Raw genomic sequence first — 13,314 nt, forward strand, 5'->3', positions numbered from 1 at the left:
TTTTGACTAGGTGCAAATTTGGCTCGTTTGACACTTTGTCTCGATGGACATTCTGATCCGAATGGACATTTTGACTTGTTTGGACATTATGACTCGATGAACATTTTGTCTCCATGGATATTTTGACCCGATTGGGCGCTTTGTCTCGATGGACATTTTGACCCGCCTGTCACGTGACCTGCTAAACATTTTGACTCGATGGACATTATGTCGCGACGGACATTTTAACCACAGGCTGTTTTTGACAACCGATTCGGGACCGATTTCTACCAACCAAGTTTCGCGATCTGCGATGCGGCAACTAATCGCGACGCGACGCTGACGTGACGTCGCTGACTTTCGAAGAAAAATGTCATCCGTCGCTTTTTGAAACGTCATAAGCGCCGTAGTCCAAGCGTCACAGTAGACAAATCAGCCAAGAGATTGTGAGTCAATTCTTATCGTGGCGGATCGAAGTGACGTCAGTCACTTCGATCCGCCACGATAAGAATTGACTCACAATTTTAACTGGCTACGCTCCGTTGATTTGGTTCAGAAATAACTAGCTTTCTCCTTATTCGAGTCGCCAAAGGCCGTCACTCTGCTGCCACGTTTATCTTTGCCCGTACAAAAACTGAGCCCGACTCTGATCGCCCCGAATGAGATCTTTTGTGTCCACGTCGGCAGTCGCGTAAACGGCTGGAAGACAACCGTTGCACGACGTTCAAACGTTTCCGTGGAAGTGGAGTCACCTGTTGGCAACGGTTGACATCAGCTATTCTGAGCTATACACGTTGTCGAGGCTAGTGCGGTTTCCGCAGTGGTCCAGCGCTCGCACTGTCAAAGCAAGAAGCGATGAGAATTGGGGGCTGCAGCTGCAGTGTGTAGGCAAGGTTAGCTTTGGCGACGTAGCACGAAATAGTTGACGCTAAGTATATCTGTGACTGGACAAACATAAACTGTCTGCAGGCCCTTTCGATACAGACGAATGTATGGAAAGGATTCGAAGCAGGTTGAGGCGTGCCCGCTAGATGCTTCCGTTATCGTGTCTGCAGTGGACACCGTGTCTTTTGTACGATGAATGAGCCATGTGCTTGTACATCTCGCCACTTAGCAGTATACGCGTGCCACTGAACGGTACTCGGGCTAATGGGGAAAGGTATATATATATATATATATATATATATATATATATATATATATATATGGGTGGTTTCATCTCAAATCGTGCAGGCAAAAAGGGTCGAATTTTTAATTTCGATGAAAAAATTATATGTTATGGCGCCGTTTCTAAAACCGCAGTCGCCACAAACCGTAAGTTCGTCGGATTTTTTGTTCTCGACTTATGAATTTTTAAAGAGGCCGAGGCGAAAAGCAGTGTTTTTTACACCCGTCGTGGGTCGGATGTTTCGCTTGAACTCCCGCCATGGATTTTCAGTCCACATTATATTACCTTTTTTGAAGCACTCTGTGGACACATTTAAAAGGCTTCAATACCATGAAATAATTGTAGGCCTTTTGCTTTTTTTCTGTAAAAATGTCAAAAACGCCTCCTCGGTCAATTATTGACGAACTTTGACAATTAATTACTGGCGATCTGCTTGGGTTACACCAATATTTTTATGTCCACGGAGAGCCCAAACCACGCTCTTTATATTTATTATAAAATGACTCGGCTGTATAAAATATTCTTTGCGGTACGTTTACGTTAATATTATACAAAAACCAAAAAGTACCATTTTTGAAATTGATTTTCTCAAAAAACCCATTTTTTTTCATTTTTGTTTAAAATGTAGGTATGATAGTTGTCTACACGAAAATCAAGCCTAGAAAGTGTATATTTTGTTTGTATGTTTTATATTTAGGCATCAATATCGGAAAAAGACGTCTTTGTTTTGCAAGACCTAAGTCAGACATAGCGACCCATGCGTCTCTATGAATTGTGAAAAAGTTTTCTTGAATTTTCTTCTGCATTTTGTAATCAATTATAAACGGATTTTGTGGTATTGAATATTTATGTATGTTTTGATAAGAGCGGGAACCACGAGATACATATCTAACCAAATCAGCAGGCCTAGTAGACTTTCAATAACCAAAAGGCACAGACGTTGTATTGTTTCGATTTATAAACCTTTCACAGTAAGCTAGCACGACTAGCTATTAGCTGTCATATTACTAAGACAAAGAAAGTCACCACATCGTCGATATATTATATACAATTTTTTCCGAAACCAAACATAGGGGGTTTGTTCACCGCACATCGCACAGGCCACCAGGGAATGTCCCTTTCACTTCCGTAATACACAAAAGTGGTGACACAGAAACGGTCCGAAACACACAGAGAGTGTGTCATGGAGAGGGGTAGGAAATAAAAATGAATAAATAGGAATTAAATTGACCAACTCCGATCTTAACGAAAATTGCGTTAAAAAAATAAAGTATTTAGGTTCGAGTGGTGGCAAGGCGATAGGTCTACGCCTGATGGAGAGTCAGACAAAGAAGTCGACGGCACGTAAAGGTAAAACAAAAAAAATCAATAATTTAATAAAGACGGGAAAACTCAGCCGCACATGGCAAGAACAAAAACCAACTCCCCCGGGCATTCCCTAAACGGGACGCAACCAAATGCGTGCGAACACGATCTCTACATCACCGCCAGGCCGCTACGCCATGACGAAATAAACCCAACAACTGAACAGTGCTAACAAACAGTTAGTAAGAAAACATTGAAAAAAAAAAAGAAGGTTCGGAAAAAACCGCACCCGAGAAACAAAGTTCAGCGGGGCGAAGAAACACACACGAGTTGATCACGACACTGAAGTCTGGCAGGATGACGGCGTCCAGATGATGCTCGAATCTGTTCCTCCCTCTATTACGCACATCCACGACGGCTGTGCGGAACAGTGGCTGTGCGAAACAAAATGAAGAATAGATTCGAGCAGCGATGCGCGAGAAGGTAACCGAGACTATGCCTCAAGCTTCATATCGGGAGAGGAGCTTTCGAGGTAGTTTCTGCAATTACTCAAACTTTCTCTTTCCCCTTCCCTTTTTCAAAAGAACACGTCAGCCGGCGCTAACTTTTCATCTCGGGAGAAGCCCACTCTTCACAAACGGTTATAGTTGACAAGGAGGCTGACTTCGACCCAACTAGTCTCCGGGCAGAATACAAACACAAGTATATTTATTAGACATGAGGAAGATACATAGAAAGGGGGGACGGACAACGAAGACTTCCAACTAGCAACAACATTTATTGACCCGAAGTTTGCAGATATAGGTGAAGGAGGGGAGGGTGAAAGACGCTACACTGGAAAGTGGGAAAGCGATGGGAGAGAGTGTAGAGCCAGGGAAATGAGGGACGATCCCGTGAGGTAGACATCTAATCGCTCGGAGCCGCTAAAACGAGGGACGTCAGCTCTGGCCCCAGGAAGTTTATCTCCCTCCTGGATAAGCCTATAGACGGGGACCCGAAGTTGCTCTGAGTGTAGTGCATGGCGAAGACCTCCATGATCTCTCGTCCGTATCTTGAGGCGTGACCTCCAATCCTGGTGGTCGAGGGAAGGTCGGCCGAACAGAGTTCGCTGCACTCAGAGGTGTGTTTGGCAATCGGGTGGTAACAAATCTCCGGAGGCGGCTTTCTTGATCTCGTCTGCATGTTCCCTCACCCGATCGTTTAGGCATCGGCCCGTCTGTCCGATGTATTTAGCACCGCAGGACATGGGAACCGAATACACGCACTCTTTGCAGCAGGTTACATAATTGGTCTGGTGCTTTTTCTGGCACGGGGGCGTTACCAACGTTTTCTGGCACGTTACCAACACGCTCGTTTTAATGTCAGTCTCCGGGCTTTGCTGTTTCCAAAAGAGATAACCCTTTATAAGGACAGAACGAGCGGGTTGGTGGGGATAATTAAACTTAAACAGTCCCTTCTCGTTTTCTTCATCAAGTTTAATAGATAACCCTTCGGTGCTATCGGATCTCCCCGGAGAGAGAGAGAGAGAGCACGGCCGTTTCAAGGTAAGGATAGGGCGCTCGAAGCTAGGGCAAACAGGTGGTATCGTTTCACGCATGCACGGATGGCTGGTTTCAAATTTCCCCACATCCCTAACGAAACCGGCCCATCTTCGTGTGTGCGTCTGCGGGATTTCTGTCCCGTGCCGCCGGTTTTAGCGCGCACGCGGCGTTGTTTTGGCTGGCAGAACAGTTGTTGACCGTCGATATTGTAAGGCCGTGGTGTCCTCATCCTTTCAGGCAACGATTCCTTTGCTTTCCCTTGTGCAATACTCTGACTGACTCCTCCTGGGTGGCTCTCACTGTTCGCCGCGTCAACGACACAATCGTACCATTTCACTCCTCGCGACACAGGGTGCGCTGCTCGCTTTACTGTCACGGGCCGTCCTATCTAACACAACGAGCGCGAAAGGTCGTGGTCATCTGCTGGCTTCGAAAGGGCAGGACGTTCATGCAGGCCAATGAGGGCCCCGAATCAATACGACGACGTCTGCCGACTCCTACACGTTAAAAGTTTACGACACCTGCTGGTCTGTTAAGAAGTGTTGCTTTCTCTTTTTGGAACTCCTCCGATGTAGCTTGCCGCCTATAATAAAATTTAAATAATCAATAAATATAAGAGGGTGGAAATACTGTATTTCATTTTTATGTGGGAACGTCGAAAAAAAGAAAAAAAAACATTTCCAAGCTTGTGAAGACGCGCAATTCGCAAGTCAATTTCGAGCCGTAAAAACACGTTTTTGTACGATATTGATTCTTAAATATAAAACATACAAACAAAATATACACTTTCTCGACTTTATTTTCGCGTACAAAACTATCACATCTACATTTTAACAAAAAATAAAAAAAATAAAAAATGGGTTTTTTTAGAAAATGAATTTCAAAAATGGTACTTTTTGGTTTTCACATAACATTAACGTAAACTTACCGCAAAGAATATTTTATACAGCCGAGTCATTTTATAATGCATATAAAGAACGTGTTTTGGGCTCTCCATCGACATAAAAAGTATCGGTGTAACCCAAGTAGATCGCGAGTAATTAATTGTCAAAGTTCGTCAACAATTGACCGAGGGGGCGTTTTTGACATTTTTACAGAAAAAAAGCAAAAAGGCTAAAATTTGTTTATGGTATTGGAGCCTTTTAAATGTGTCCACAGAGTGCTTGAAAAAAGATAATATAATGTGGACTGAAAATCCACAGCGGGAGATCAAGCGAAACATCCGACCCACGACGGGTGTGAAAAACACTGCTTTTCGCCGCGGCCTCTTTAAAAATTCATAAGTCGAGAACAAAAAATCCAACGAACTTGCGGTTTATGGCGACTGCGTTTTTAGAAACGGCGCCATAACATATATTTTTTTCATCGAAATTAAAAATTCGACCCTTTTTGCCTGCACGATTTGAGATGAAACCACCCATATATATATATATATATTTTATTCTGACATTCATGTTCTGCAATGTGTCCCTGGTGACGTGAAAAAAAAACATATACTAGTATATATTTTACGCAAGGAATGTTTACTTTCAGGAGTCACCACTTGGGACATGATGGCAAGCGCGGCATCCCGAGCAACGAGGAGGGATTATCTGGAAAAATTCGATGCTCGCGCGTATGCGCGCATGATGAACAACCTAACGAAATCCCAGGTTTCGTTTCAGCAAGAGGAACTCCGTCGCCTTTTTCAATCGGGTAAATGTTGTTCAGTGTTCCGAACGTCGTGTAGCATCTGCTTTGTAGTGGTTTGCCTCCACAGATATCGACGTGCGATGTGAGTGTATAAACTATTAAGATCCATAGTAACCATGAAACGTAAGAACAACAAAGAAAGGGGCAGGAAAACCAAGTCTCTAATTTATTGTTTCTTTTCATTGTTCCCACGTCTCGGGGTTACATGGATGCCATTTACCAGCTCGCGTGTGTTCTTTTACCTTTCTTCGCGAACTATTAAGATTGCTGCGCTACTCATACACTGTAAGAAAGACATGGTACCATGATAAAATTAATTGCGGACAGGCGCCACGGATGTCTGAAGCATGTTTGCTTCGTACAGATATGTATGTTTGGAACATGCCCAAAGACAGTTTTAGAGCGCCGCTTTTAAGCACGGTCCAAACTAACGCGTTCCTTTGCACGCGTAGGCCGTGGGCTTCCCGGAAATTGCGTATTTCGTGACGTTTTGTTGTTTCCGGTGCGCTTTCCGAGTCACAACCATGCGCGCTGCAGTGATTATACTCCGTTTCACCTTATGTTGTACCGCAGCAAAGGCTAGAAGCGCGAGCTCATAGCGTTGACAGCTGCCTTTGGTGCACGAGAGCTTGTGCCGCCGAGATGTGCCCTAGAGCTATGAGCTCGCGCTTGTAGCCTTTCCTGCGGTACCACATAAGGTGAAACAGAGTATAGGGGTATTCACTGGACGCCATATTTGTGGGTAATGTTTAGAGCGCATGCTCAGAACGAGCTCACACCAATAGGCTGCTAAGACCGGCACTCTTGATGGTGCGGAATGCACGTTGCAGAAGAACTGTGGAAGCTCGCCATCAGCACGCGCTCAGCATTCGCGCACACAGCTATGTCCGACAGTGAATACTCTTTATAGGACGGTGCAACCTCGGGCGAGCGCGCACGCATGCACGAGTGCACCTGCCCAACACGGGCGATCTCCTTTCAAGCGTTCTCTTGTTTCGAATTGTATTTGTGGTCGCGCCGAAGCTTCCCGCACAGCCAAGAGTAGTTTTGGACTAGCTCGATCAATTGAAAGCACTTGGTCTGGTCATCGAATACGGCAGCATCTGCGGCCCTCTGCGGGCAGCTTCGTCTTTCCTCTGCGCGTCCGCAGCAGCTTCGTTTCGGCTGCAGAAGTCCCGTTCCTCGTCTCGGAAACTGGCTTCTCCGCCAGACGGCGAAGGAACGCGGAGCCGGAACTGGTGCCCTCCACCGATTGGCTGGGAGGCCAGAATGCCCCACTACGTCAAAGCGCGTTTTCTTGAGCCTTCAGAAAAAGTTGGAAATGTACAACTTTCTCGTGCGCTCCCGGAAGGCGTAGGGAATCAGCGCGACTTCATGAAATACGCAATTTCCGGAAGCCGCACGGCCTGTATACACGTGCACAAAAACGCGTTGGTTTGGATCGCGACGTTTCAGCGTAATTGCGCGCGTTGCAATATGAGACGTCAGAGTTTTCCACGCTAAATTTAGTGGACAAACTGAATTGGTGTTGAGGTCACGTTACGTCAATTTCCCAGCTAAATTTAGCGGGAAACTAATCAGCTATATCTAGTAAGAAAAAATTCGCTAAATTTCCCTCTCAATTTAGCGGGAATATTTCCCCGCGAAATCTAGCGGCTAAATTTTGGCAAAATTTAGCGGGAAATTTAGCGAAAATATTCCGCTAAATGGGAGTGGAGAAAGCGAGGGTACGGAGGGGAGGAGGGGCATACCCTCCCCTTCGTACCCTTCCCTCCTCCTCCTAAAGAGGTGCGCTCTAAGTTCGCATTACAAGGAACTGTAAACGTCTTTCATATTATTTTTTTTTTTGCCGTCGTACAAAAAAAAAAAAAAAAAAACATGCGTCAGACGGCGTCCGCAAACTGGATTTCGTACGATGTTTTAGCAGTTAGACTCCTGTGTCTATTAACGATTGTCCTCGCGATTTAAGGAAGCTATTCTGGACAAAACGAAGTGCTTATCAGGTGTTGCCATTCCATGAGGGAATCAAATCGGAGTAGCCTGACCTGTCGGGACGATTAGCCCATTTTCCGATATCATTTTGTCTGGGCGACATTTTAGTTTCCGTCGTGAACTACGGATAGTACGAAACTCTGACTGAACCTGAGCAACAACAGCTAGAATAATCAAAGCCTGTGCGGGAAAATGTTGACGTCATCACAGAGAGACAGAGCGCAGACGCGGGTTGGATACGAGTCCTGAGCCAGCGCTCGACTGGGCCTCTTGTCCAATGAACACGTCGAAGGACGCTTGGTATCGGGCTCGGGTCCAATGGCTGAGTTGGCGTCATCCGATGGTGATGAGGCTATATAGAGGTAGAGGAGGATGTTCAAAGGTCTCGATGATTTTAGTTGGTATTGACCTGAACCGCGGTGGGAAAGGCCGGCCACCCGTCGTTTCCTACTACTCCATTCATGCAGCGTTACGTAGGTGACACAGCTTCGGTCCGAGCGCGGCCGATGCTATGAGCCGGAGGGCCAATCAAACAGCGAAAGAGACACAACGCCATGGCGTGCTCTCTGCAGTTGATAGGACCAGCCGCTATTCGCCGTCTCTTCGTGCGTGCCCCTCCGCCGGCAAGTCTTATCAAGCGCAAATAGCACACCATGACGCTGCGATTTTTGCGGTGTTTCATTGGCCCTTCGGCTCATAACATCGGCCGCGCTCGGACCGACACTCAAAACAATTCCGATGACACCTAGGCACCTCTTATAAGTTGCGAATAAGACAGAATTCTCGGCGCCGAGAGGAGCAGAAGCAGCCACAGCGCCGGCAGGGAGTGCGGCGGTGCGCCGCGAAGACCGCCCTGGCTCGCTTGTGACTGATACTCGGCTAGGTGAGGCAGCGGCGGAAGTGCTAAGCTCGGCGCGGCGCCGGGAGTGCGAAGCTCAGCGTGGCGCGTGCTGAAATCACGTGTTATTTCATTATCGTCATCGCCTTAGCTGCGGGTAGCGGTTGACGACATTAGACCTCAAAGCGTAACGTTAGCCTAACGTTAGGCCTAACGTCAGGCCAGCATATACCGGCCGCGTCCCCCCCTCACGCCGCGCCGCCAGCATTTCGGCTGGCTTCTTAGCAACGATGACGCCGTTGTTATGGAGCCACATGACGCGTCGCAGCCAATAGGAATTTAGGTGCCGTTTCAGTAAGTCGGAATTTAGGTGCCGTATCGCTCAGGCAATGGGTATTTAGGTGCCGTTCGCTACTACAGACATCAGATAACGTCGGATTCGCTCAATTAGCCATATAATGCTTTCGAATTACAAGAAAATGCTGTCGCATATTTGAAAAAAAAAAAAGAGATAGCATGGCTAAGGCATTCTTTTATATGCAGTGAAGGTGCGGTATAGCCCTGTACGCGTGTAGAACTTTCTGTGGCATTTTCGACTGAAGGAGGGGTACGCGCACGCAGCTTTAATTGTTCGTCCACGCGCCCGCCTATCTTTGACTGCATAGTGTGGCTTCCGCCATCTATCGTGGACACTCGCCGAGACCCTGTGTTGTCTTTGCGACTCCGGTAGGCTTTCTCGGCGCCAAGCAAAAGCGCGAAAGTGAGGACAACGTGACGCGTACGTGTTCTCTTAAACGCGGTGTACCTACGCCGCTAGGGGAGGATTTATGCTGTGGGCGTGCTGTCCAATGCAGATGAGCAGAGTAGAATATGTTTTCCCTAGTAAAGCAGCTGACACACGGAAGTAAACCAGGGTTAGCTCAATCTCCCCACGGGTCGTCCATACTGCGAAAGTCTTTTTTTTTTTTTTTTTGCCTTTGGGGTCCTTGTATTTTTTCGAACTGTCTAGTACCTTCCGTGTGCTACAAAATAATTAGGGGAAATATGATTTCTGTAAATAATACAGAAACCCTGAGCGTGAAATACGATATCCGTATGAATGGAATAAAAATTTGTTTAAAGGATAGGAAATGGCTTTTACATCGACCTTTGAAATCTCGTCTGCTCTCCACAGATCTGGTTCAGGGCAAAACCCTTCTGGATGTAGGCACTGGCCCTTCCATTTGCCGATTGTTCGCACTCTCTCGTCACTTCAACGACATCGTGTTGAGTGACTTAGTCGAAGGCTGCAGACTGGAACTCAACAAGTGGATCAGCAAGGATGAAGATGCCGTCGATTGGACCGCCCGTGCCGAGGAATTTGCTGAACTGGAAAGCTACAGGTATACCCGCGTGCAGCGAGGAACTGGTACCATAAAGATGCATAACGTGCTGTCCTACACGCGTGAGTTATGCTTCGTGTCGTAACGAAGCCAACAGCTGTAGTCCTTGAGAGCTTAAGAAAAGGAGGGTACGGCCAGTCCCGGCTTATTTTCGCTCCACAGCCAATCAGATTGCGGCTTCAGCCGATAAGAACGCCGAAGGACCCATCACGAAGCAAGGGGGGCGAAGATAATAGCCCCCACCCTGCTTCTTTCAACGGTCTGTGACTATAGTTGCAGCATAATCACAAACGCGCAAATTAAAACGCAATGTCACGACGCATTCCTGGTGCTCGATTGAATTAGTTTTTGGTAACAAAACTCAGCAAGCGCTAATTGCGATTTAGCGTTTACTGAGGAGACTGAGTGGCCCCGTTGACTCGTAGCGTTGTTAGCCGTCGGACTGACGATGGAACAGAGTATATATAGGGTTGTTCGTTTTCGGGTACACCCGATTTTACCCGAAATTTACATCCCGAACATGTGTCAGGAAAATTGTGTTAAACCTGATTTTTGTGCATTTCCAAAACCACATAAACCAACCTATTTATTTTTACGCCGCACGGAGTTCCGCGCTTCGGTTTTCCTCTTCTGTCCTTTGTTTTTCATCATTTTGTTATTTCTACTACTTCCTACAATAAGCGCAAGTGCTTTAAAACATATTATAGAAACCTCTGGGAGAGAAAAACTTCTTACCCGATCGCTCTGCGTTGGTGGAGAACAAATAAATACACCACCGGAGGTCTACTGGGGCACCACACTCTAAAAAAATAACTGTCAGTCTTCTTTCCCGCACAACACTCGGAGAGCCAATCATCGCAACTTACGGAGGTAGCTCAGCGAATGACGATGCCGAAACATACGTTTAGACCAAAAAACGCGGTCTGAGTTGTGACATTAAGCAATGCGAAGCGTCACACTTGCATTGCTTAATGTCACAACTCAGACTGCGTTTTTTGGTCTAAACATTTGTTTTGGCATTGCCATTCGCTGAGCTGCCTCCGTAAGTTGCGGTGATTGGCTCTCCGAGAGTTTTGCGGGAAAGCAGACTTACAGACATTTTTTAGAGTGCAGATACTGTGGCGCCCTCGTGGTATTAAACTCACGCCGAATGCGGTGAATAGTTTATTTCGCAAGCTGCGTGCAGCATTGTGGACGCAGTGCGCCTAGCACACCGTGACATTCTACGAAGGCCGGCTGAAGAAAAGCGACGATTAGCGTTGGGGCCTCGGAGGGGCATTTCCGTCCCCCCCACTGTGCAGGTAGAAGCGCCTTGGCACGCCACGTAGCTTCGGCCTTTCTGCACACAGCTTTTGAATTGCACTATCAACACCCCTTCGACCGCTGTTAGGTGTCGACGCCCAGCCTCGGGTAGCATGGCCATCTCGCTGGTGTCCAACCCTTCTCACGAACAACGTCCGAGCCAGTCAGTCGCGTAAAGATCGGGAAAACTTAACAGGTTCATTCCATAGCAAAATATCTGATCGAAGACGACCGTCCCTCGAACGGTCAGGGTTTTCGTTGAAACCTGAGGGAGAGGAGGATTCCGTGGAGGGTGCTTCCCTTGAAGCGACCGACGGCAATCGAAACTGGAAAACCTTGATGTCCCCCCGATTACCAGCCTGAAACATATCCCTAATTTTAACGCGTTAGCGTGAAAGAGCTCGTAATACCCTCCGACTAAGAAAAAAAATAAAAAAAAATAAAACGAATGTATTACTGAGTAAATTTGTAAATTTACCCCCAAAAAAACCCGAATTCCAAAAAGTTTTCACAAAAAAAGAAAAAAAAAAGAAGAACGGGTTTTCCACGATTATCAACTTGAAAAATACCAACCGATTTTTACCCCCTAATTAAAAAAAAAAAATTAAAACCCGAAAACCAACAGCGCTAAGTATATATGGAGCCGCTAAATTTTTGTAAACAGTGTAATGCATCGTAGCTGCATCTAAGTTGATCGCCGCTCCTTCCTTCTGCTTCGCAGCGACATCAAGAAGGGGACGTTGGAAATACAAGAGCGCACTCGCTCCTCCATCCGGAAGGTGGTTCCATGCGACGTCTTGGAACCCGGAGTTCTCCCGGGGGAACACAGGGAAACCTTCGACGTCGTCTTCTCCGGCGGCACCCTGGAATCGGCCGCCGTAGACGAGGAGTCCTACCGAATCGTGGTGAAAAACGTGGCAGCACTCTTGAAACCTGGCGGCCTGCTTGTTTTAGCTGGTTTTGGAGGCTTGAAAAACACCTATCGCCTGGGAACCGCTGACTTTCCTCTGCCTAACTTTACCGAAGACGTGATCAAACAAGCACTGAAAGATGCTGGTTTTGAAGTCTTAGTAGACCGTACCAAAAGAAGTGCCGCTGAGTTTGGGACACCCGAGGTATTCGCTTTCGTCTTCGCGGCTCGCAAGCCTTGAGTCCGATTAGAGCAGCGTGGTTTTTTTTTGGCATCTTTTATTTTGCCCTCTCCGGCCTACCCTAACCCCAACGTCCGTGCCTGAGAAAATAAATCTTTACTACTACTTTCGTTTTTTCTCCAAAGGCCGCCGTGTTTTCTAAATGTCACCGGGCCCTAAAGAAGCCATGCAATAATTTTTCTATTTTTGCTAAATACTACTTAGAACAACTCCCTAACGTTATTAAATAAATAAACTTGCTCTAGTTTTTTTTTTTTTTTAGGCAATAGCAGTCGCCAAGAAAATTTAAGAGATATGAGCATCGTTAACCCCCTCAACTTGGAGCCAGAACAAACGGCCACGTGACCTGGTGCCCATATTGTGCCGCTAACGTTTATCATATCCACGTGCTGGGGTGTCAAAGTAGAAAAGGTGCGCTGAGCTCCAGGCATTGTTAGAGTTCGGCCATTCTCATCACCGCAATGGTTGGACGCGGCGCGAGCCACTACCCGAGTGTCCGCCGAGGCATCGACTGTTACGAACCGCAGTCGAGTGCTCGAGCAGTTATCGTGTCCAATCCATGAGCCGCGCCATAGCCATACCCACAAAGCCTGGCAGTACGACGACGGAGCCATAGAGTGCCCGGTCGCAGATTCGGACCGCGAGCATCTGGCAGCACAGAGCTTTTGCAGCAGCGAGGACCCGAAACATGGCTTTCAGACCAGACCAGAAAGGAAGCGGTAGCGCGAGGATCGCCAGGAGCACGCACATTCCATCGCTTGGGAGAAGTGTGTTTCGGCGTCTCGCCGCAGCGGGGCGCCTGTCACGTGGCTCTCCTCTCATTCGTTGTCTGCCGCTCTACCTGTTTACTTTCGGCGGCCACTTCTCGTGGAGATCTGCCAGGCTTTGTCAGTAAAAAGAAGGCTACGGACACGCTCTCGACTGTCATCAGGCGGGTGGTTTAGATCCTGCAATTACGTCACCA

At 47.1% G+C, this 13,314-nt stretch overlaps 1 protein-coding gene across 1 annotated transcript; it reads left to right on the forward strand.

Moving 5' to 3' along the window:
• Positions 1-1,128: 1,128 nt before the first annotated feature.
• LOC8023425 (indolethylamine N-methyltransferase-like) lies at positions 1,129-12,474 on the forward strand. Its single transcript, XM_040205995.1, has 4 exons — positions 1,129-1,138; positions 5,527-5,688; positions 9,690-9,897; positions 11,921-12,474. Exons 1-4 carry the CDS (start codon positions 1,129-1,131, stop codon positions 12,348-12,350), a joined length of 810 nt encoding a protein of 269 aa, XP_040061929.1. The 3' UTR covers positions 12,351-12,474.
• Positions 12,475-13,314: the final 840 nt, after the last annotated feature.

This window comes from Ixodes scapularis, unplaced genomic scaffold (genome assembly GCF_016920785.2).
Source record: "Ixodes scapularis isolate PalLabHiFi unplaced genomic scaffold, ASM1692078v2 PGA_scaffold5__190_contigs__length_132052651, whole genome shotgun sequence".
Taxonomy (NCBI): domain Eukaryota; kingdom Metazoa; phylum Arthropoda; class Arachnida; order Ixodida; family Ixodidae; genus Ixodes; species Ixodes scapularis.